This window comes from Pantherophis guttatus, chromosome 4, assembly GCF_059756535.1.
Source record: "Pantherophis guttatus breed Tessera chromosome 4, ASM5975653v1, whole genome shotgun sequence".
NCBI lineage: Eukaryota > Metazoa > Chordata > Lepidosauria > Squamata > Colubridae > Pantherophis > Pantherophis guttatus.
In genome coordinates, this window is record NC_142066.1 from 47026286 (window position 1) to 47051973 (window position 25688).

Here is a 25688-nt window from a genome sequence, read left to right on the forward strand (position 1 = left end):
AAATAAGGTGGATGAACTCAGTTACGTGGGGATGAGTGCACTGGACAGAAAAAGTCAGGGCTAGCTCATCATGAAGAAAACCTATATATGCAAATGCTAAAAGTTGATACTGTCATTATCAATTTATTGGCATAAAATTGAGTTAATAGTAGAAGATTTGCTTGGAATTCCATTTCTGCAAAATTGAAATTTATGTTAGTGGCTACATTCACTCATACATAAACTAACCATTATATTGATTTTCACATATGCCAAACCAGCAATTCCTATACAACTGGATTATTAATGTTACTTAAGAAATTACAATGAATGGCCTTGCAATACAGGTAGTCTTCACCTTACAACCATTCATTTTGTGATTGTTGAAAGTTATAATGGCACTGAAAAAAGTTATGACCATAGTGCATCTCCATAGCCATGTGATCCAAATTCGGATGCTTGGCAACTGGTTCATATATATGACGGTAGCAGTGTCCCTGGGTCATGTGATCATCTCTTGAGAACATCTGACAAAGTCAATGAGGAAGCTGGATTTATTTAACAACCACGCAACTAACAACTGCAATGATTCACTTAACAACTGTGGCAAGAAAGTTCATAAAATGGGGCAAAACACACTTAACAACTATCTCATGTAGCAACAGAAATTTTGGGTTCAATTGTGGTTGTAACTCAAGGATTACCTGTATAAGGGCTAATCCACACAACACACTGAGCCAGGAACCAAAATTTATGCACTGTGGTTTTGGGACACAATTACACAAAGCCAAAATCAAATAAACTTCATGATGGCTCGCAAAATATAAACTCAAGCAATTTTTTTCATGGTTTCCAAGAATATTTGGGAACAAGGGGACAGTGTTTTTGAATTAGTTTCTGTGGAACTAGAATTACAAGGGTTTTCAACATTTTCTTGATACTTTTGGGATCCTCAGATGCAAGCTTTGTTTCATGCCCAACTTCAAAGCTCAGTATGAATATTTAACTTGTCATCCAACTTGAACCAATGGAGAATGGTCAAACTGGTCTGGTGTCATACCACTATGGCAAAGTGTTAAAAGATAGAAGTTTTGTTGTATGGGATATGATGATCATGATGACTTTAACATGCTAATTCATCCCTCCCCCCAAAAAAGGTCTTCATAATAGGGAAAAATGAATACTCAGAAAAACAATTTTAATGCAGCACTCTAAAGCTATAAATGGTGCTAAAATAGGAGACTATGCCATGCAAGAGCACTTTCTTTTAATTATAGAAGTGGGATGGGTGGCTATTGGTGGAGATGGCTCCAAAATACACTGTATATGCACAAAATTACACTCGATAACACGTTTTTCCAAAGAAGGAAGGAATTTTTGTTTTTTTAGTTGAAAAATACTAAAAAACATTTGCAAATCTTTTTGAAAATTCCTTCTATTACAAGACATTCTTGATTATAGGACTTTTTGGAACGCACCATTGTTCCTTATTAATCTATGTGAAAGTATGAGTTCACATAATATGCTAAATCAAAATGTGGTTACTTGTTTGAGATTTAGGATATTATGTAAACTGAGTCACTATTGATTATACAATATGGCTATGGTATAACCTGAAGGATCCTAGATGACTGTAGGTTAATCAAACAAATAATAGTTAAGCATTCAACTACTTGATATGATACATAAATACAACCAATGGCTGTGTATGAACAATGTAGCCCATTGTTAACTAATCAGTATTTATTAAACTAATTCAGTTGCTTGAATTCTCATGGAATATTAGTAAAAACTTGAGGACATTGGTTAGGCTTGCTAATTATATTGAGCAATGAACTAGTGAATGATATTTTAGTTGAGCATCTTGAGTAAATCCAGCCAATAAAATATCATCCAGACTTAATGTCAACCCACCAAAGGCATAAGTCACAAGTCACTTTGAACCCCTCCATCCTTAGGTCTATTTCAAAGATGATTAAGTGAGGATCAAGTTCAGGAAAGGATACTAGAAACCTATGGGTTCCACTGTAACTATTTGGTTACAATGGAACCCAAATAATTGACTATGATGGGCAAATCATCTTTCCCAACTTCCTTCACCCCGACAAAAAAACCTTTCTACTAATGATTTTCTCAAGCTTCTCAGGGAAAATACCTAAAAGTACTTTGAAAATTTGCATAGGATGGGTAGGAATATTATACCTGGACAGCAAACATTTAGATGATGACTTAGGTGTTAGCAAACTAATGGGTTATGAGAGCTTTAATACCCAGATCTTGTAGCCTTAGACGGTCTTTGGATGATATATAGCCGTAATGGCGAACCTATGGCACGAGTGCCCAAAGTGGCACGCGGAGCCATGTCACCCGGCACATGCGGCCTTGCCTGTTTATGTTCCGGGATTCTGGTTTGCATGTGCATGCAACAATCAGCTGTCTGCACGCACGGCAGTGCCAAAAGCCAGTGTGCACATGTGCACTGCCCAACTGATTGTTAGGTGCGCATGCGCGCCAAAACCCAGAAGCTCAGCTTTTCCAGAGTGTTTATTTATTTATTTATTTATTTTGTCGCATTTCTTTGCCGCCTAATTCCCAAGGGACTCTGGGCGGCTTACAACAAAGAAAAAAACAATGCGAACAATCCCATAAAAAATGTTAAAAAGAAAAACATTAAAAACTTTAAAAACGTTAAAACACATGTACTCCAATTTGTGGCCTGGTCTTGCAAGATCATTATAATGAGATCAACGGCCCCAGGCCTGCCGGAAGAGCCAGGTCTTCACCGCTTTGTGGAAGGCCAATAGGGTGGGGGCGGTAATTGGAGGTAATTGGTTCCAGAGAGCCGGGGCAGCCACAGAGAAGCCCCTCCCCCGCGGGCCGGCCAGCCGACATTGTTTAGCTGATGGGACCTGGAGGAGACCGACTCTGTGGGATCTTACCAGTCGCTGGGAGCTATGTGGTAGAAGGCGGTCTCGAAGATAGCCTGGCCCAGAGCCATAGAGCCATAGGGCTTGTGAGTGTGATCCCTTTGCGTGTGTGGCAGTGCCAAAAACTGGCCTGCGCATGCACACCAGCCAGCTGATCAGTGGTGGGTTGCCCCCGGTTTGCACCGGTTCTATAGAACCGGTAGTAAAACTGTTGGGAGGCTCCGCCCACCAACCCTGATATCATCAAAATGCTTCCGCGCATGTGCAGAAGAGTGTGCGCGTGCACGAGCGAAGCGCCCTGTTGCAAACCGGTAGTAAAGGTAAGTAGAACCCACCCCTGCAGCTGATTGTGCGCATGCGTGCTAGAATCCAGAAATTCAGTTTTCCCAGAGCATGGCCCCGACAATCCCACACACGTGAGTGATGTTTCCGTGCGACCTTTTTGGCACTCAGTGCCAAAAAGGTTCACCATCACTGATATATAGGTTGTCCTTGACTTACAACCACTTGATCAGCAACAGTTTAAAGTTAGGTGACACTGAAAAAGTGACTTATGACTGGTTCTCACACTTATGACTGTCACAGCATCCCCAGTTCCATTATCAAAATTCCGATACTTGGCAATTAGCATGTATTTAAGATGGTTACAGTTTTCAAGGGTTATGTGATTGCCATTTATGAGTTTCCCAGCCAGTTTCCAATAAGCAAAGCCAACAAGAGAAGCCAGATTCACTTAACAACTGCAACTAATTGCTTGACAACTGTGGCAAAAAAGGCAGAAATTTGGGTATGACTAATTTAACAATCTTCTTGCTTAATAATGAAAATTCAATCATTACATCCATTTATTGTGGATCTTTCATACTTTCTCCCTCATCAAATAGGTTAGGTTTAGGGCAAGGATCTGCAACCTTAAACACTCAAAGAGCCATTTGGACCCGTTTCCCACAGAAAAGAAAACACCGGGAGCCACAAAACCCTTCTCGTGCTTGAGTATTTCTTGAGCGGCCACAAAACTAGCATATGTAGTTGAATTAAACATTCTGTTTTCTTCTGAAACTTTTCTTTTCTTGGATTTATCCGTGGTTGGCCTATCGGGGTTGGAAAGCTCAATAAATTGCGCGCTGGCAGGTATCACATATTGGCGGCATATTTTGAGTGACAGGGAGCCGCAGCAGAGGAATGAAAGAGTCACATGCTGCTCCAGAGCCACAGATTGCTGACCCCTGGTTTAGGGTAATTGATAATGGTTCAGTTACTGTACCTCAGTGAACTTATATAGTTATACAATAATCATAAGGATACCACACCAATCAATTATATTCATAGCAGGCAAAATCTTTGTGGGCATGAGATTTTAACACTAGTATTATTTATTTATTTATTATTGCGATTTATATGCCGCCTTCCTCCCTGGGGACTCAAGGCGGCTTACAAAATGACAAATTCCAAAACAAATCACAATGAAATAAAATTAAAATCAGCAACCCTATTAAAACAGTTTAAAATTATGACAGTGTACTCCCAAACGGATCAGTTGAGTTGATGGAAGAGCCACGTCTTCAGCTCACGACGGAAGGAAAGAAGGTCGGGGGCTGTCCTAAGCTCAGTGGGCAATCCATTCCAGAGGGTCAGGGCTCCCACAGAGAACGCTCTCCTCCTGGGGGCCATCAGCCAACATTGTTTGGCCGATGCCACCCTGAGGAGGCTGACTCTGTGAGAGCGCACAGGACGGTGGGAGAGCAGCTGGAGATGGTCCTGCAAGTACCCCGGGCCTAAGCCATGAAGGGCTTTATAGATAAGGACCAGCACCTTGAAATGTATCCGGAGCGCCACCGGCAGCCAGGGCAGCTCACGCAGGAGAGATGTTACACGGGAGTATCTAGACGCCCCTGTAACTACCCGCGCGGCTGCGTTCTGGACTAGCTGGAGCCTCCGGACGCATCCCAAGGGCAGCCCCATGTAGAGGGTGTTACAGTAGTCCAACCTAGAGGTAACAAGGGCATGAGTGACCGCGGCGAGGGCATCCTGGTCTAGAAAAGGGCGCAACTGGCACACAAGACACACCTGTGCGAAGGCCCCCCTGGTTACGGCCATCAGATGGTCTTCTAAGGACAGCCAAGAATCCAGGAGGACACCCAATTTGCGGACCCTATCAGAAGAAGCAAGAGGTTCTCCCCCGATCATTAAAGATGGAACCTCTAGATCCCAGGATGCCGGCATCCACAGCCACTCAGTCTTGGAAGGGTTGAGTCTAAGTCTGTTCCTCCCCATCCAAACCCGCACCGCTTCCAGGCAGTGGGACATCACGGAAAGGGCATCCTTAGGGTGGTCAGGGGTGGAGATGTAAAGCTGGGTATCATCAGCATATTGATGATACCTCACCCCAAAACCTGTTTCGTCCAGGAATTGAGGGAATTGCTGTGCCACCATGGACTCAACAACCTTCGCTAAAAAGCGAAGGTTGGAGACTGGACGGTAGTTGTTAAGAACGTCAGGGTTCAGGTTAGGCTTCTTAAGGAGGGGTCGAACCACCGCCTCTTTGAGTGCAGCAGGGAAGACCCCTTCCTTTAACAAAGCGTTGACAACAGCCTGGATCCAGTCTCTAGTCACCTCTCTGGCTGCCAAAACTAGCCAGGAGGGACAAGGGTCCAATAAACATGTGGAGGACCCCAGCCTACCCATAATCCTGTCCACTTCATCCAGCGAAACAGGCTCAAACTCAACCCAGATGTTTCCACCAAGACTAGCCCCCGTCACCTCAACGGACTCTGTCCAGTCGGAGTCCAACCCGGTCAGAATCTGAGTGATTTTATCTTGCAGAAACTGTGCAAAATCCTCAGCACAGCCCTGCAAGGGGTCCTCCCTCACTCCCTGATTAAGGAGGGAGCGGGTCACTCTAAACAGGGCTGCTGTGCGGTTTTCTGCAGATGCAATGAGAGTGGCGAAATAGTTACATTTCGCCACTTCCATCGCCACAAGATAAGACCTAAATGGGTTCTTAGTTCTGTTTGGTTGGACTCGGATCGGGAGGATCTCCAACCACCCGCCAGGCATCTTTTCCGATGCTTCATTTCCCTGAGCTCTGCGGTGAACCAAGGAGCCGCCCGGGATCTGTGTTGGATCAGAGGCCGCAAAGGCGCGATTCGATCCAGGGCCCCCACCGCAGCCTGTTCCCAGGCCGCGACAAGGGCCTTGGATGAATCGTGGGCTAAGGAGGCGGGAAATGACTCAAGCTCCATCAGGAACCTTTCGGGTTCCATCAGGCGCCTGGGGCGGAACCATCTTACCGGTTCCGCACCCCTGTGACGGGGGATGACAGTAGGAAAGTTAAGCCTAAGGAGGGAATGATCAGTAGACTGCAAAAAAAAAAAAAAAAAAAAGGCAAGAACTGAGTGTTTCTGTAACCTTGAATCATCATTAGAGGGAATTTCAGCAGGTAAAGCTTGTCATTCAACTAAATGTGATTTTAATTTCTTGTCTGCAACTCTTAAATTTGGTAGAGCTTGTCCTTTCTTGCATCTGGCTATCCCAGTTAATCATCATATTTTCATTAAAAAAATGTCAATTTCACATGAAAAGAAAAATGAAATTGACAAAGATCTTGACAATCAATTATTGTGTGTACTTGTGGCTGAGATGATTGGTTCAGGGTGCTGAATTAAACTATTTACTTTAGCATTTAGTGCTCCTTTGCAAGTAGACAGAAACTTCTGGAGGCTAATATGTATATTCAAAGCTCTGCAAACAGTACTTCAACCAAACCATAAATGTTAATATATTGGCTGTATTTCATACCTTTTAATCATCTCATTATCATATATTGTGGTACTGAACTCAAATTATATAAGGGAATGGTCCCTTCAGGCTACCATAAATTTATTACAAACCAGCATGCAATATTGAACTGGTTCACTGTATGCTTACTAACTTGGAAGTAAGCCTACTGAATGCAATGGAATCTAGCAGACATAGTACTGTGATGTCTCATAGCTAGCCTGAATTCTAATTTGATGAAGGAAGGGGTAAAAGATAAGATAGCTGTATTCACTTTGACATAAATCATTTTGAAGGGACGTAAATCATTTTGAAGGGAAAATCCCTATTTGTTACTTTAAAAAGGGGATAGTGAAACAAAGATAGTGAAAGTGATGACCTGCTTCTCACTAGAGATTTCCTAGGGATTAGTCAATAGGTGCTTGCAACTTGAAGCTACATTCCATCTCATGATCACTATCAAGCGAGGATGTGCAAATCATGTTTGTTCAAGAACACAAAGAAAAAACGTCATTTCTTTCCAAAAGAAAATCCATTCACAGGATTTACCATACAAATCATCTTTAAAGTTATCATTTGGAAAGTCTCTTCTGACCTTGAGAATCATCTATTATCACACCCTTTTCCAAGCTCTGTATAATTCCGTTGAAGTGTAACTGGAGATACAATCTCCATTGCCCAATGTATGTGTGGAAGATCTTTTTTCCCCTCTAGCTTGTTATTTCAAAACAAATACAGGGAGGAATCAAAGTAACTCCCTTGATCAGCCGGTTGGGCAGGACCAAAATACTTCCGACCTAGAGCCTATGCTCACTGTTGGCCTGCATTCTTCTCCTAGGCTTTTTTTATAGACTTAATGGAGGGGGAAAACATTAAAGTAGTGACTTGAAATCCTTCCTCACATCTTTAGCTCATTCATTTCAAAATCAAACAACTCCATCAGACTAACCGGTACTATCTTGAACTTTAACTTGCATAAAATAAGCCTGACTGATTGAGAAAAGTGTCTTTGTGTGTTTCTTTTAATTCATTTAACAATATATTGGCATGTCCCAATGCCTGAATTTCCTGAAGAAGGACCGGCTAATACTGAAATGTACTTCTCCCACCCTTATTTTAATTAAATCACCTTTCCCTGAAAAATGACAAAAATTATGGTTAAAAAGCCCTCAACCAAAAAGCTCTCCATCCCATATGCGTTTAATCAGAGCATTGGCATATTCACAATCAACAGGCTGGTGTACAAATATCATTAAATAAATAAATAAAATTTAAACATGGATGTCGATGTCATAAAAAGTTAAGATGGCAGCTGCCATCTTGTGACTGAACTCTACTGTTTTTGCTTGTTTCGTGCATGTGAACCACATAGAAAGAGGGCAAAACTTTTACCACATGGGCACAGCCACCATTGTAGCTCTTTGGGCCACTTTTGCAGTCATCTCTGACTCTCCAATTTAAAATGTCACTGGAGAATTCTGGAAGTTGAAGTCCACAAGTCTTAAAGCTGTCAAGTTTGAAGACCTCTGCTCTAATATCACACAGCAACTAGAAAGCCAACTGGGAATTTAAATGGTAAAATCAATGTTTTATATTTAATGCCTTCATTTCTGCTAGTCTGTAAACTTGTTCTTTGAAAAGATAAAAACAATATTAAAAGGCATAAAATGTTAAGTAAAAATAAACTCCACAAAAGAAGTCCAGAGTTGGTCTGGTGTTGTATCAAATACATAAATAAAACTAAAACATCCGGCTAAAAGAACAGCCGTGAAATAAAAATAAAACATATTTACGAGTAAAACAAGTTATCAAGATCAGGCAGAAGAAAATAATATATAGAGTTTTAGCAGGTATACTGGAAGAGCCTGAAGAGACTCTTCCATCAAATTGGTACCATATCTAAAAAGCTGTCCACTCCATTCCCAGCTAACATTGGTTTGCTGCAAGGTCTGAAACCAAATACCCTACTTATTCAGCTTTGGCTGTCCTGAAACTCATTCCTGAGCCATCTGCATCTCAGCCTTTAAACTTATTTTTATTCCAATTGCTTGAGGACTAAGAAGATTCGCCCATGCCCCAAATCATCAAGATTTGAAAGTTGCACCAGTTAATGACTGTCCAAGGTCTACCAAAACATTCCCCTTGGAATAAAAAAAAAATGGGCAGAATTTTCTCAAAAGGCAAGCCTTTCATCATCTATAACAGCTAAAGGTGGAGGTTTCAAAGCATGGCCCAGAAAGCTAATGGTGGAGTGAGTTCCGGCCTCAACCAACCGGTTGCAAAGGAGGGAAACCTGTAGATGAAGCAACAGGGTGTAACACCATCCATATGCCTTGGGTACAATCAGAGGGAGGAGGCTACTGGAATGGGGGAGTGTTGCTCACTATATCTCGCATCCTCCACCCTCTTCCATGGTGTATTTTTTTTAAAAAAAATAATCAAGTGGACACTTTCTCTGCTGCCAAACAACTTGTTCAAACTTGATTCAAATGGGTGCAGTCCTCTGTCCAGTCTCCAAGGCAAAATCACAGCAACATCTGAAAGAGAATGTCAATTATAGGCCAGTTGAGAAATGGGTGTGTGTCAACCAGGAAAATCACTCGCAGCCACCTGGCAGCACTCAGAGGGCATGAGCCAGGAGCTTGGAATTCAGACGCCCAGGAGCAAGGCAGAAGCCTGTTGCTCCATGGTTATGTTGCTTCTGGGATGGACCAACTTTGGCTCACTGATTTTCTATATGGCATGATTTTGTTAACAAATATTGTTCTTACAAGGTTTCTTCCCCCCCCCCCCCACCATTTGTCCTTCACCTGTTTTCAGCTGCAGGAAATCTGACAGTAGAGGAAAGAACAGCACAATTACTGGTTGCCTTAACATAAGGAGGAACAACTCACACAGTGCTCCTTGAAACTTAGTTTTTGCAGCCCCTTCCTCATTTATTGTCAAAATACTGCCAAATTTTAGTATCAAACTGCATATTAAGTTGTTGGAAAGGGTTAAGTTGAACACAACAACAGACCAGAAACAAAAAAAAACTTTGTATGGTTGCTATGCTGCCTTGAATTTTTTTAACACATCCCCACTCCTTGCAGATTAATGAAAATTACCCAAGATTGTTTATGTATAAACATTAGGAATAACTTCATGTATAATTTGAAATTATTTAGGAATTGAATCCTTCCTTCCTTCCTTCCTTCCTTCCTTCCTTCCTTCCTTCCTTCCTTCCTTCCTTCCTTCCTTCCCTTCCTCCCTCCCTCTCTCCCTCCCTCTCTCCCTTCCTTCCTTCCCTCTCTCCCTTCCTTCCTTCCCTCCTTCTTATCTTTCCTGTTAGTTTGCCTATTTATTTATTTCAGTTTCAATCAATTTCTCAAAGCAGTGTTCAATATTTAAAAAAAGCACACACATAAAAATAATACTATTAAAATCATGATTGAAACCAATCTCATTAAAATAATTAAAAATAAAAAGACTTAGCAATGGAGATAGTGTTGCTATTATCTCATATATTGGAGGGCAGAGCTTCTGGTGGTGCAGGCACCTTTAGAAAGGCATCTCCCACTGATGCAGGGAGATGAACAGATTTATGGGGGAATACAGGTAGCCAAACCTGTGATCAATTAGGAAAATGTGTTTTGGAATATTAGCATGACTAATGGATCAATCAGATCCATTTTATAATATATTAAAATATGCAATGACTTGTCCATATTTATCTGTCTATACAGAAGATTTGAATTTTACTAATCCAAAAATATTGTACAATTATTCCATCATTCTCTAATAAAACATTTTGTTTCCAGGAGAGAAGGGAAATTGGAAAAGATAAATGGTTATAAATGGAATATGATGGTATCTAGACTCTGCGTCAATCTATGATGAGGAAGAGAATTGCCCAATAAAATCTTTGTTTGGGAGCTTCTGTAAAATACAGAGTGTCTTCTGTATCAAGATACTTCCAAATAAGGTTTATTATTGAGTAATCATACTTTCCTTGCTAGTCAGTTTACTGATATGGTTCATATATCATGCCTATGGAATTATACAATTTGATTAAATGGCTTGGCCTGTTGTATGAATCAGGGCATTGTGGTTTATTAAACCTTGGTTTCTGTGAACCATCTTTTTAAAATTTTCACAGTGGTTTTCATTTCATTTTATCAATTTCATTTATCTTGAAATTACTGTCTCTGTCATTAGGTGGACTGTGATGCTGATTGGTAATTTTGACTCCAAACAAATGGCATGTAAACATTTCAGAATCAATCTACAGTAGAGTTCCCCAACCTTTCCGGCCTTGCAGACCAGGTGGTGGGGAAAGGGAGAGAGGGGATGGTTTTGTGCAAGCAGTGGGCATGCTTGCACTCTGTTCATGCAAATGGAGTCTGTGTGCATGTGTTTATCCACTGCTCACGTGAGTGGGGATGCACACACACATGCATGCCACTTCTGTGACCCTGTTCCAAAAGGCTCAAGGGCCAGCTGTGGGCCACAGCCTGAAGGTTGGGAACCCATGATCAACAATATTTCAAATTGGAAAGGCATCCTATTAAAAATGTGCAGATCCAATTTATAAAATGTATGCAGCATCTGTAAATTCCTGAAATTTCCAATGTGGTCTTTAGATATTCTAATTAGGAGCAGGGGTACAGTCTGCAAAATTTGGAATTTTGGAAAATTTGGCAAACAACTGATTATCATTTGGATCTAGTCTGACATTGAAATCCCTTGCAATGACCATATGGGCAGTGGGGAAGTATAACTGAAGAGCATTGATGTAATGTTCCACTTTTCCCCAAATTTCCACAATTCATGGTTGAGAGATGTTGGGAGATATATAGAAATGAATGAGAGGTAATTTCTCATTAGCTTTTGTGCATGGCTCTCAAATGAGTCTAAGATAACAAGCTCAAGTGTTGAGATATGGATGCTTAGACCGGCAAGGAATTTCCCTCCTCTGATGCCAGGAACTGCTGAGAGGGATCATGATTTATATCCCTCAAAAAAAGAGAACATTTGTTAACCACATCTCTTGGAACATAAAGATGTTGAATTGGCATACATAGCTTATAAAAGCTAGGTCTCTTATTTCTGGCTTCCCATCCAGCACTGTTCCAAGAGAGCAAGGATAGCGTTTCTGGTGCAGAACTTCCTTGCTTGCTGTCATAGGGGGTGACTGGGAATGTACTGAGGTCTATGAATGAATGATACGGCTCATGCAGTCACTCTGAAGATGAAATGAAACCCAAAATTCCTTCAATATGTGTTCCTTCAGACACATTGGTTGTAATTTGGGCTGCTTTTTCCATTGTAATGCTGCTGTATAGAGTCAAATAAATTTGTGGTGGTGTTGCACTTGGTAATCATTAGCAAATTATTGTTTCATGTCAGTATAATTCATTGGAATTATTGGAGTGGTTGGTTCTGCCTCAGTGATGTTCTTCTTCCCTCCAGGGCTACCATTGTCATGATTTCATGTGATTCTTGGGGCCTGGAAGACTAGAGTATGTGGCAGTTACTGGGTATGTTAAGCTACAAATATTTGGGGTGTGTTCTACTTACCTTTATTACCGGTTCGCCCGCGCAGATCACCTATGATGACATCTGGGTCAGTGGGCGGAGCCTCCCGCCGGTTTTACTACCGGTTCTTGCAAACTGGTGCGAATCAGGGGCAATCCACCACTGACAAATACCCATCTCATGTTTTTGGTACAATCTGACTCAGGTTGTAGTTCCCAGAGTTTTAGGCAATCAAAACCTTCCTGTTAACTGTCAGCAGCATCCAGCTTTTTATTCTTTGAAGTTTCTAGATGTTATGCTACTTCAATAGGGGGCAGGGTGGAGGGATTTGAACCTGCTATATCGATATCTGCCTATCTAGATTCCATAGGACAGAGGAGGGGACCAACAGGTCTTCTCTCATAGTGATGGCAACTGTCTTGGGTAGTTGGTAAAACCAGATCAACAAAAGATCTGGCTACTTTGTGTATTGCCATTGGAGTTTCTCTCAAATCATCCAGACTTTTAATATTAGCTTGTTCTGAATTTGGCAGGGCACTAAAAGAGTTAATCAGATTTTTTCCCCCAGAGGGTCATCTCTATACTGTGTTGCTGGGAAGAGAGCATGGGTGTGTTATCTCTCAGGTTCAGAATTGATGAACTGTCCTTGGAGTGGTTCACATTTATTCTTTAAAGTGGTAGTACTCTCTTGGCCAGATTGATTTAGGTATGGGCTGAGTATCTGAGCAGAACGCATCAGGGGTGGGTTCTACTTACCTTTACTATCGGTTCGCAACAGGATTGTGTGCACGCTTGCTTTGCTCGCTCACGCGCCCTGCTTCTGCACATGTGCAGATTGCCGATGATGATATCTGGGGCAGTGGGCGGAGCCTCCCGCCGGTTTTACTACCGGTTCTTGCACACGGGTACGAACCAGGGGCAACCCACCACTGTAACACATGTTTTAGAAGATTGGAAATGAAGCAGAAAATGCCTTATTTAACATACTAGGAATTGTAAATAAAATTTGTTCTCAGCTTCTGCTAGAATTCAGGGGTATCAAACTGGCGGCCCACGGGCCAGATGCATCATGTGCAGGCCACGTCCACCCTAGCTCAACGAAGGGAAAAAACACTGCAAAAGATCAGGTGATGGCAACATGATGCAGCTAGTTTGACAGCGAGTGCTAGATGGAAGCCATGCAGCCTGCTGTAAATCAATCAGCTGCTTCTCATCAGTGTAACAATTGGCTTTAAGATAAGATTGTTCTTTTTGTTCTCCATCAGCCTCTTATTTACTCTATTATTTAATATTTTTTAAATGATTGGTTTAAACTATAGATAGTACTTACAATTTAAATGTCTCTCTCCTTTAGTTACATGCCCACTGGAGATTTGTTTCTCATCCTTTCTCAGGAGCGTGTTCAGCTTCCTTGGATTGTTGTTCTTTCTTTTCCTAGGTGTAAAGGTAAGGTTGCCCATGGTTTCCCTACTGGCTGCTTTTGTGGCAAACTTTATATAGAAGACCTGTGTTTTAGCAGAGTTATCATGTGGCTGGTTCTCAATATTTAAGGAGCTCACTTTGATCTTAACTATGGGCAACAAGTCAAAGGTAGAATAGTTCGTTCTGTCAGCAGATTTTGCCTAGTTAGAAAGTCAGTTGCATTTTCATTCTTTAAGTTTATCAGGTTAGTATTCACACCCTCATCCTGTATTAACTGTGCAGCTGCAGAGCAGATTGCGTCAATGTGTGTGTGTGTGTGTGTAGGAGTTCTTTTCCACTGAAGAAGAGATCTATAATCTCTTGATTTTCAATCTCTGCTTGTAAATCTATTCTAAAGCATCACATACAACAGAGGAATTTGAAGGAATAGGAATATTTACAGGAGTCAGCTGCTTGCTTGTTAGCTAGCTATCGACTTTGTGGAATTGTGTCTACCCCCATTGCAGAATGTGTACCATGTCTCCTTCTTCTTTTTCCCATGATGATTAGCAACATCCTGGATTTTTTCAGCTCTTTCTAAATGTTGAGGCTTCCAATAAAGCAGCAGAAAGTGGTATTTGAAACAATAGACACAAAAAATATCCAAATAATTGTTTTCAAGTATGAGACAGGAAAACAAACTGGTTCAATCCCATTTTGAAGATTTCAAGCTTAAAAACATTGTTTACCTGTCAACACTTCCAAAATGACAAGCAGTACATATCAAATGTAAAACAGATGTTTCCTATTCAAAACGGGATGCTTTGGTCTTAAAACAGTTTGAATTAGAAATGTTTTACATGTTCTACTTTAGACAATCACAGCAACTTAAAACTCCTATTTCAAAATACAAAGCAGCCCCATTTCCTTTCAGGATCCTCCTACTCTGCTGAGTGAGGACCAGAACCTTTGCTTCAGAGTTCTCTCTGGATGGCACATATGAAGCACTAAACCAAGATCCTGTTATGAGGATAAACTGTGATAAAAAGAGGACAAAAACCAAGATCTAACCATGGGGCTATCCTTCTTTGTAAACCTGACTGAAACAAATTACCAAAAATGACATGGCACAGGTGTCACTATCCCGGTGCTTTGTGGTATGTTGGAATCACAACTTCCAGATTTCTTAACTAGCATTCTAAAGACCATGTTGAATAAGACTGCTGTGCAGTTTGCACACCATGTTAGTGAATTTGCACACCATGTTAGTGACTTTGAGGTTTGCTTCAAACCAGTAGTGGGATGCTCCTAGTTCGCCCTGGTTCAGGCAAACCGGTAGTGGTGGTGGCAGGAGGCTCCACCTACCCGCCCAGGCGTCACCAAAAATGCTCTGCGCATGCGCAGAAGCGCTGCGTGCTCGCAGAGCGAGCACACGCGCCCGTGCGCTACCAGTAGCCCTGGGATTTGAATACCACTATTGCTTCAAAACCATGAAACAGAAATAGGACAGAATGGGAAAAAAGCTTGGGAAAATGTAATCATTATTTTATTGATCTATCTATCAGTACTACTTTTTTCTATGACTTAAAGCAATGTTTCTGAACATATGACTTTTCATCCTTACAACACTAACTCTGGATAATTAGGCTGAAAAGTGATGAAAAAAATCACCTACCAAATTCCATGATCCAATGACTACCGTTGTTGAAACTAATCCCCCCCCACCCCCCAGAATCTGATGGGCAAATGAGAAGGGATATCTTGAAGTAACTTTTTCTAACTTCATGCTTTTCAGTTGGATTGGGCTTCAGCTCCTAAAATTGGCATAATTCATCCAACATATCTGAAGCTCACTAGTTGAGACATGGGTGGTTTGAACAAATTAGTGCAAAGTAATGGTTAGAGCACCAGACTGAGACCAGGGGGCATCCATGGGGGCAAGCAGATGACAAAGGCGTGTCTTGATATTATTACGTAAATGACATATGAACTTACATCAGACATTATGATATCAATCATTTGTGGAATGATGTCAGGACATATGCATCATCACGTTAATATAATTGTTGCTTGCTACTTGTCACTGCTATGGATAGATTCTGTGGTTGTACACAAAATGCCAAGCCCAGATTAACAAAACATATTTTCTGTGTTAACATGCAATGCCCAAATAAACCAAGTTATGATTTATTGTGATAACTTGATTCTCACAATATGCTAAGAAAGGGGCTACATTCCTTCAATATTAAACATCCCAAACTATTCAACTCCCCTTTATCCTATCTAACTACCTATCTCCCTTTTAGCCTATCTAAATGAGTTATGCCACTATTTTTGTGGAGGATATTGATGCAGATATTCTCAATTGTGGCCCCTGTAGAATTGGGGCCTTCTGACAGTGCCTGGCCCTTCATTTTCAGGCTTTTTCCCTTTTGCACTGTATTCTCTTGCTCTGTCCAAACTCTTTCTCTTATTTCTCTGATGAACTTTTAAATGGTAGAAGTGGGGAGACCAGGGGAATGGGGCTTTGGGGTCCCTGTTGCCCTGCTCCCCCAAGATCTAATTCACAGACAGAAAGACTAAAGAACCATTTTCTCTACTTTTCTTTCTGTATGCACTGAGCAATACCCCACAGTTAAGGCATTGTGTGATTTAAACATATGCCCAGTGTTCTTTTGAAGACTACTGGACTAGTAGTGGGTTGCAAATCCCGTCGCTACTGGTTCGCTCGTGGGCGCTCTCTCCCTCTCTCTTGCGCGCAATGCTTCTGTGCATGCGCAGAAGCGTCCGAGCAGGTGGGTGGAGCCTCCTGCTGCTACCGGTTCGCCCGATCTGGGGCGAACTGGTAGCAACCCACCACTGCACTGAACACCTGTCACTTTAACACCTGTCAGGTGCTCTTCTTGGAAACTTTGTAATCATGTATCACAAACAACCCCTTGCAGCTTTGAGACTGCAGCGCCAAAGCCAGAGGGGTATTTTAAACATGACTTCAGAAATCTACCAGAAGATTGCTGGGTCAATTTAACCTGATATCAAAAGAGCAGAGGTCAGCAATATTGTACAGAAAAGTAGCATCCTTGCTGTACAACAGCCCTTCATAGCTTTGGCACTCTTGAGAGCCTTCCAAAAGACTTGCAGACATGGTTACAAGATACAAGGCACTTGTGGCTGAGTCATTGCAGCATTTAAGCCCGGTGATGAAGTCATGGCAGTTTTACTATAGAGGAGCTGGTTTGAAAGCAGCTTTTCAGCTGCCGCGATAAGAGAGTTTGAAGTTAATCTTTGTATATTACAGGTAGTCCTTGACTTAAAACCACAATTGAGCCCAAACTTTCCATTCCTAAGCAAGACAGTTATTAACTGAGTTTTGCCCCATGTTATAACTTCCCCTTCCCAACAGTTGTTAAGTGAATCATATGGTTTCTAAGCAAATCTGCTTTCTCCCATTGACTTCGCTTGTCAGAAGCTGACTGGGAAGATTACAAATGGTGATCATATGATTCCAGGACAGTGCAACTGTCATAAATATAAGCTAGTTTCCAAGGGCAAATTTTTGATCACATGACCTCAGGGAAACTGCAATGGTCCTAAGTGCGAAAACTGATCATAAGCCATTTTTTTCAGTGCCATCGTAACTTCGGTTATTAAACAAATGGTTTTTATATCTAAGATTACTTGTATATGGCAGCTTTCAGTTTAGCCCAGAAAAACAGAGTGCAAAAAACCCCCATGGGGACTCTTTGGAGTAAATCAGAGGGAGAGAGAAAAACTGTGTCAGGCTTTCAACATTCTGTTATGAGTCCTTATAATAGTATTCCTCAATCTGATCTGCTTGAATATGTGGGCTTCAACTCTCAGAATTCCCCAGCCCAAATCTTGAAGGGGCCATGGCTGAGAAACACTGCCCTGTAACTATACTTTCAGGAGTTCACGTAGCTTGACATTCACACTGTGGAATCTTTCTCCTCCTCCTATTTTCCAAGATAGATAGAGCCCTTACTCTGTTTCATCCCCAAGGAAAAACAGAGGCCGGCAATGCAGCCAGCTATTTTCAAATTGCTAAGCAATATCTCCTTGAAGCGATAGAGAAGGATGTGAGGGGGCACAACACGGTGGCCCATTTGCTACACGGAGCGCAAGTTCTCTTGCCCATAGATCGGAACGGGAGTCAAATCCAAAGAAAACTTCGTTTGCCGCGGAGCTGCTTAAGATATTTGCCTTCTCAAACATCAAGAACAATTTAAGCTGCAGCGCCAGACTCTGAGCCTGATGGGTGACTGTAGTTTAGGATATCTGCAAGCATAATTTTCTTTCATTAATAATTTTTCTTTTAATCAAAAAAAAAAAAAACAAAAAACCAGAGCACTTAGCAGCACGTATCGCCTGACCAGTTTGGGAAGACTCGGTACTGAATATAGTCTGCCGGCGCCACCTGCTGTCGCTCTCACCGACTATCTCATTAAAACAAAAAAACAAAAAAAAAAACTTTTGCAACTTCCGGGCAGATCCCAGGGCAATTCAGTTTGATGGTCAACGTAGCCAAGTATTTCCTTCACCTGTTGCCGTGACCTTGATAGACCCAGAAAGCCCGAAGAAAGTATAAGAGTCCCAGAGTTGAAGGGACCTTCGGTGAGTTGAAAGCGCTAGAGAGGGATTGGGGCTGGGAGTAAATGCAATCGAAAAGCCGTGGGTGCTGTGGAAAGGGCGTGAGGACACGCAGACGTGAAACAACTTTTGTAATGTTTGCTTGCTTTATCCCAGCAGTTTGCACTGATATGAGGGTGGAATGGAGGGTGTGTGTGTGTGGGGGGGTGCCTCCTAATAAACAAGGACAGTTATTTCAAAAATAGATGAATGAACGGATTTTTCATTAGTTGCAAAAAAAGGAAGGGAACTTGAAAGTCCAAAAAGTATGCTTGCAGAATAGGCACACCTGAGATTAATTACGGTAAACCACCTATATTCCAATTCACTCTGTTCTCGCGGGACTCCTGGCCGTAAAATAACCATGTGACCTGAGTTCGCGCAAGACAGTAGGCTAAAACTCTGGTTGGCTCGTCAGTAGCTTGGTTTATGGTGTTAAAGTAACTTGACAGCCGCAAAATATCACAGGAGGGGCTAGATTATCGTTGCAAGATGACTTTTAAGGAAAGACCTTAGATCTGCTGAACAAAGCAGGCGCGTCGCATTGCAAAGGAATATCTAGTCATATTCTCCACATGGAAAGGATAAACAATAGAAAGAGGGGAAACAATGCAAACAGTGGCTGAAGGGTTTAAGCACCTCAAAGCGATTATTGCTATTTGATGCAATGCACAAAGTCTTAAACTGCCCAAGAAACAGGACAGGAGGTCTTGGCAGGAGAATGAAGAAAGGTTAAGAAGAAAGATTGAGCCTAGAGACAAATATATAATTTATTCCTGGTACTAAAGGAAGAAATTGTGCCAAACCCTATTTAGAAAGGTGGTTTTGAAGAGTGTTTGAAAGGAAATACTGCCTAATGTATTTATATAATTTCTGTGCCTATATCTTTCAGTTTAAAGCTCTAGGAATGTAATGAAAACAATTTGGTACAGATAACACAACCCAGTAATGGCTATTTTAAAAATCCTTTCATATAGAAAACTTTCCCCACAATGCAGTCTGGAACATGTTAGGTTAAAGACAATTGTGGCCAATTAATTCATGACTTCAAGAAGTTCAAGAAGAATTGAATCACTATTGAAAAGGCCCTGGATGGATATGTAACTGTTCTAAGTGTAGAATGAGTTGCAATAAGCTAGCCAGAGGCTCATCCTGATGTTCTCCCTACTGTGATATAAAAATATTTAATTAATTAATTAATTAATTAATTAGTTTTGAGTAAATTTTTACTGGTTGTGGAAAAAGAGTTGGTCCTCCTGTCATGTAGGGAAAAAAGGATTTTTATTTAAAAAAAAAACTAAATGAAGATTGCAATATTCAATTTTCTCTCTAACTTTATGCAGATACAATGGCCAGCTTTCACCCCCCTGTACCATCCTCCTGCGATTGCTTTGTCTCACTTCCCCCAGCCTCTTTTGCCAAAGAAGTCATTTTTGGCAAGAATTCAGATCGGCCAAAATATGAAGTTCAGGAGGTTGTCTATTTTCCAGCTGAATGTCATGTCAAAGGGACAAAGGTTCAGGTGAGTTGAAGTCAGTCATTGGGGAGAAGGCTGGTTAGAAGGGTTGTTTAGGCCTCATTGGCTTTTAAGTACAGGAATCCAAATAAAAGCACAGGTTACTATCTTCTGAATTACTTCATTCATCATAGATTGACATACTTGTCAAGTTTGATGCATGAAATCTCCAAGATGAGGTAAAATATAGCACATTCCAAGTGTGTTTCAAAGGTCCAAGGCCAGACCTGGGTAGAACTGAAGCAAGCACGCTCAGGAACCGTCAATGAATGCAATGCGTGTAAACAAAGTCTAAATTTACAAAGTGGTAAATCAGGCTTGGAGATAGAGCAAGAATTAAACCTCTAAAGTTCTGATGTCTTTCTCCACAGTGCACATATATTGAAGTGGACCAGGTAGAAAAGACACATGCAGTGATCCTAAGTCGCCCTGCCTGGCTGTGGGGAGCTGAAATGGGTGCCAATGAACATGGTGTCTGCATTGGCAATGAAGGTGTGTGGAGTCGAGAGCCAGTTGGGGAGGAGGAAGCCTTGCTGGGTATGGATCTTGTCAGGTAGGAAGCAGTGTGATGTATTGTGTAACTTGTAGAACCCACACCCAACACCTGCATATTCTCTGCCTCTCTATAACTCTGACATTTAGGCTCTTCGCTACAATGCTGCATTGTCCCTGAACATTATGTAGTAATGTTGCCTTTGCTTCTGTCCTCCTATCAAGTCAACATCAGAACTTGAACTGCTTTATTACAGATCTGATAGGGAGACAGGCTCAGGCAAAGGCCACATTCATATATTAACCATGATATCTGAATAAAGACTTTGAATTCAGAAGAGTAAGTTTGTATTTTGGGGTCCCATCTTTGCTTCTCCTTCAGGCAAATTATTTTCTAGTCTTGCCAATTGGCCTTTCATTAGAATAAATATTTTCAACTAGCTGCTCTTAACAGCCATATTGTGAAATTTTCTCAGAATTTGAAATGTGTACACTACCCATAAAAGATTGAGGTATGGAGGAGTGATAGGCTAGCAGTGAATCTATGATCGTCAAGTACATTCCTGCATACTTCAAGGTATGCCTTTTGCTTCTTTAAGAATTGAGATATTTTTCAAAGCATCAGGAACAGACTATAACCTTTGACTGATTCCTTCCCTTCCCTAAATTTGATTTTAAAATATATGAATTTTCTTTAACTTTATGCCCCATATAAGCATCTCCATGTCTTCCTGGATTAAGAGGCTTTGTTTGACATCACTCATGCTTTAGTCACCCCCTGGTTGGTGTTGCAACATCTCCTTGAAGATCATCTGGAAACTGCACTAGGCCCAGAATGCAGAGTGTAGATAGTTGTGGATGCAGTTGAGTATATCCATATAATATCACTATTTGTCAGCTGCTTTTTTGTAAGTTTCCAGGTGCAATTCAAGGTGTGGAGTTTCATCTATAAAACTTACATGGCACAAAATCAGGTTATTTGCAGGGTTACCTTTCTTCAATTATTTTTGCTGACACCATCCCACATATTTAATAGGATAGGCACACTTCAGGTCCTTCCCTTGAAGCAATGTCACCTGATAAGGAGGTGTGCCTTTTCTTTTTTGGTTGAAACGCCCTCTGAAATGATCTCCCCAACCTGTTAACTTTTAGAAAAGCCAGGATGATAGGTGATCCTGTCTTCTTGGGTGTGGTGTATATTGAGAAGTCCTAATCATCACGTGTGGTTGTGATGATGATGTTGATATTTTGATCCCATCTTTTCATGTATAAATAAAACTCAGGGCAGTGACATGCCTAATCAGGTAGTCCCAGGGATGCTATTCAGCAGGTTCTGACAGGTTCTGGAGAACCGGTAGTGGAAATTTTGAGTAGTTCGGAGAACTGGCAAATACCACCCCTGGCTGGCTCCAAAGTGGGGTGGAAATGGAGATTTTGCAGTATCCTTCCCCTGGAATGGGATGGGAATGGAGATTTTGCCGTATCTTTCCTGTGCCATGCCCACCAAGCCACGCCCACCAAGCCACACCACGCCCACCAAGCCACGCCCAAACAACCAGTAGTAAAAAAAAATTGAATTCCACCACTGGGTAGTCCTCAACTTACAACCATTTGTTCGATGACCATTCAAAGTTACAACAGCACTGAAAAAAGTGAGTTATGACCATTTTTCATACTTAAAATCATTGTAGCATCCCCATGGTCATGTGATCAAAATTTGGTTGCTTGGCAACTGGCATATATTTATGACAGTTGTGTCCCAGAATCATGTGCTCACCTTTTGCAGCCTTATGACAAAGTCAGTGGGAAAGCCAGATTCACTTAACAACTAACTTATTTGCAGTGTTACTACAAATATTACTGCAGTGTATTACTAACTTAATTGCAGTGATTTACTTAACAATTTGGCAAGATGGGTCATAAAATAGGGCAAACACACTTAATTGTCTTGCTTGGCAACAGAAATTTTGAGCTCAATTATGGTTGTAAGTTGAGGACTACCTGTACTCCTGCCTCCTGTTTTCCTCAACAACTTTGTGAGGTGAATTGGGCTGAGAAAAAGTGACCTGCTCGAAGTCATTTAGCCAGCTTTCATGTCTAAGGAAGTTTAGAACTTAGAATCTCCTGGTTTCTATATTTTAATATTTTTATTAAAAAATTTAATTACAATAATAAAAAATAGTGCAAACTAAAAAGAAATAGGAAAAAAGAAAAAAAAGTGCAAGAAAGAAAAAAAAGGAAAGGAAAACCACGATAAAGCGACTTACTATTCTCATCAAGTCAAATGTAGGCAATTTTACTATCTCTCCACATTTTAGTTAACAGATATAAAAGTCTTCATCCCATAACGCAACTCTTAACTATAGGCAGGTCAAATAACAACATCTTTTCCAAACTAGATATCAACAAAAGTTGAAAGAGAACTCTGAAATAATCACATTATTTAACAAATATAAGACTCATCATTCCATACTCTTAATTGTAAGCAAATCCAAAACCCAACATCTATACCAATTTAGATGTCAGAAATCCAGAAAGAACCCCCTAAATTACCATGTCCTATTTTAACTCTGATCAAATAAAACAACATTATGTTCATTCCTTTTTCATAAAACTTATGTTCCTTAATTTATTCAAATGATTATTGACCTTTATCTTGAATTCCTTCAAAACTTTAACAAACCCCTTTAAGAAGTTCACAAGCAAGACATTCAAATTACTCTCTTGAATTAGCATTTTTATTTCCTTCTTAATTTTTAGAGCCTCATTCAATTTCTTTTCTATATCCAGTGAAGGATTCTTGCTTACTTTGCTCTCCATAATTATTCAGATAAGTTCTGTCCCAAATATTTTTACGTAATAGCATCTACTAGTATTACAGTTTCTTCTGGGAACAGGGTATTCATAAAATACATATTCTACATATTGATATGTCGAAGTCAGATCGAAGTCCTTCAACAATTATAATGTGCCATTATAAGTTGTTTTATCTTATTATGTTTCCAATATTGAAAATATTGCATTTATTCTTTAAAATTGATTTCAAAGGATTATTAAGGATTGAAGGCACTCAGTATTTCCAGCCTTGTTGTTTGATGGTGCTTAGCTTCTGTAAAGCAGTTAATTGGCACTTTCCAAAGATGGCTAGCAAAGGAAGTGCAATGGGCCTGGTGGCTCAGCAGACTGATAGCATTGTGATTAACACCAGCTGTCTGCAATTACTGTAAATTCGAATCTCACCAGGCTCAAGGTTGACTCAGCCTTCCATCCTTTCTAAGGTAGGTAAATTGAGGACCCAGTTTGTGGGGGCAATAAGCTGACTTTGTATAAATATACAAAAGTATGAAGGCTATTGCTTAACGCATTGTAAGCCGCCCTGAGTCTCCGGAGAAGGGCGGCATATAAATCAAATTAAAAAAAAAAATTAGTGTCCTTTGCAGCCTCCTCATGAGAAGTAAATATATGGAGTCCTTTCCTCTCCCCCTCCCCTCCCCTCTCCCCTCCCCTCCCTTGAGGGTTGAAAATGTCGATCTACATATCACTTCTTATTCTTAGCTGCAGTTGTCAGTTCTGTCAGCCTTTTGCAGACCTGTCCTCTGTCTGCCATTTCTTCCTACAGTCTCCAGGTTTCTAAACCAGCACCTTAACAACTACACTAAGCCAGCTCTCCATTAAATATTATGATTTTAATTGTAACTATAATTGTTCAGAATGCATCAATTTGCACCCATACACATTTCCTTAATTAATTTTAATTTAATTTAATTGATTTCAGACTAGCCACTAGCCAAACTTAGCTTTTTCTGAACCAAAGTAGAAACAGCTCTGATTTGTACTTAGATGAAAGGCCACTAAGAAATCCGAAAGCTGTAGGCTGAGATATTTTTTTAAAAAAAATCAAGAAACAAGGCAGAGTAAATTTGACAAGAAGCCCTATGACTGTATTCATGAGGTCACCAACAGCTAATTCCAATTTGAAAATGTCTCTAGTCTGACTAAAGCCACATGGGTTTTGGAAGATGATGTGGGCTGCTACAAAATGCAGGAAAATCTCTATTCCTCAACAATGGGAACTAAGAAAAGATTAAAATACTGTTGCTGTCTTAATTTATTGATCAAATTTATATCCCACTGACATTCTATCCTGATCCTATCTTCTTCCTTCCCCCAAAAGACCCTTTACCATCGACAATGAAATAATAGATTGCTTTTTAGAAATAACAATTAATACATTAATTAAGCAGTTGCTAAACACTATATTTCAGACTGGGTCTGGAGAGGGGCAGTAGTGCCAGTGAAGCAGTCCGAGTCATAACAGCTCTTCTGGAAAGCTATGGTCAAGGGGGCAGCTGCAAGGAGGTGCCAACTCCTTTTGTCTACCATAATACCTTCCTCCTGGCGGACCGCACTGAAGCCTGGGTGTTGGAAACAGCGGGACGGTTTTGGGTGGCCCAGAGGATCCAAGGTGGGCATTTAGTTTACTTGTTTTTTTAAATAAAGAATGTGCTATGACATATTAGAAGGGTGCAAAGGATTTTGAGGTTAAAATACGATATTTCAATCTCATCAGATGTATCCTAATTTTGTTCTAAGCTTGCTAGTAGTGATCTGAATGCCAAACCACTCCACTTTGAGTTGGTTTAACCTTGAATTATAGCTGTTTTAAGTGTAGAACATTTCCAGTAAGGTTAGAAAGCAGAGATGTGCAAACCCCATCCACCACCTTATTTGACATGAAACAAATATAAATTTAATAATGATATCAAAGAAAAACTATTTTGATTCTAAACTTCTTGCTTATGTGAGAGAAGTTCCACTTCATTCGGTGGCCTTATTTCTAAGTAACCATGCATAAATTTAGGTTGTAAAATTTTTGCCTGCTCTTTGCCAAAACAGGCTTTTTCAGCTGCAATTTGACATTCATTTCCTAGGTTAAAAAGTTCTTCCTGGGCCAGGATTCTTTTTAAATCCTAAGCAAACTGGTTGAAAATTGAGAATTATGCAGAATCCGGTTTATGCAGTCCCAAGCCTCAGTCTGACAGAATTACAAACATTCCTCAGCATAATTGCCAAATTTGTACTGTGACTTCCTGCATTTCAAGAAGGAAAATTATTAAGATTTAAAACTTGAGGGAAAATCCAAATACCCCTTCACACAGAGAGGAAAACAAAAAATTCTTCTTTTCCCATATATGATATGTCATCTATCTATTTCTTATCCTTGTTCTACTTTGATCCCCTCCAAGGTTTACTTCTGTATCCCACCAGCAAAATGTTAACCTCCTCAGTTGAAAACATGTTTGTATGAGCTTCCTGGCAAGCTACCATAAAGATAAATTAAGATCCCTGTCTCTTTTGTCAGTTACCTCCTGCTTTGATTATAAAAGATGCCGTATGTTGGATCTTCCCTGGGAGATTCCAATATTTTGTAA

General features: G+C 40.6%; 1 protein-coding gene across 4 annotated transcripts in view; it reads left to right on the top strand.

Moving 5' to 3' along the window:
• SCRN2 (secernin 2) overlaps positions 1–25688 on the top strand; it is a 72866-nt gene that overhangs the window by 37475 nt on the left and 9703 nt on the right. The window contains exons 1-4 of one of the 4 annotated variants that reach the window (XM_087892078.1): positions 13561–13646; positions 19592–19770; positions 20136–20317; positions 24522–24721. In XM_087892078.1, the coding sequence (XP_087748204.1) occupies positions 19597–19770; positions 20136–20317; positions 24522–24721 (556 nt within the window). In that variant the 5' untranslated portion in view covers positions 13561–13646; positions 19592–19596. Of the gene's footprint in view, positions 1–13560; positions 13647–18062; positions 18234–19591; positions 19771–20135; positions 20318–24521; positions 24722–25688 lie in introns of those variants that run through there. The other 3 variants (XM_034415590.3, XM_034415591.3, XM_060691597.2) reach the window with 3 other exon arrangements.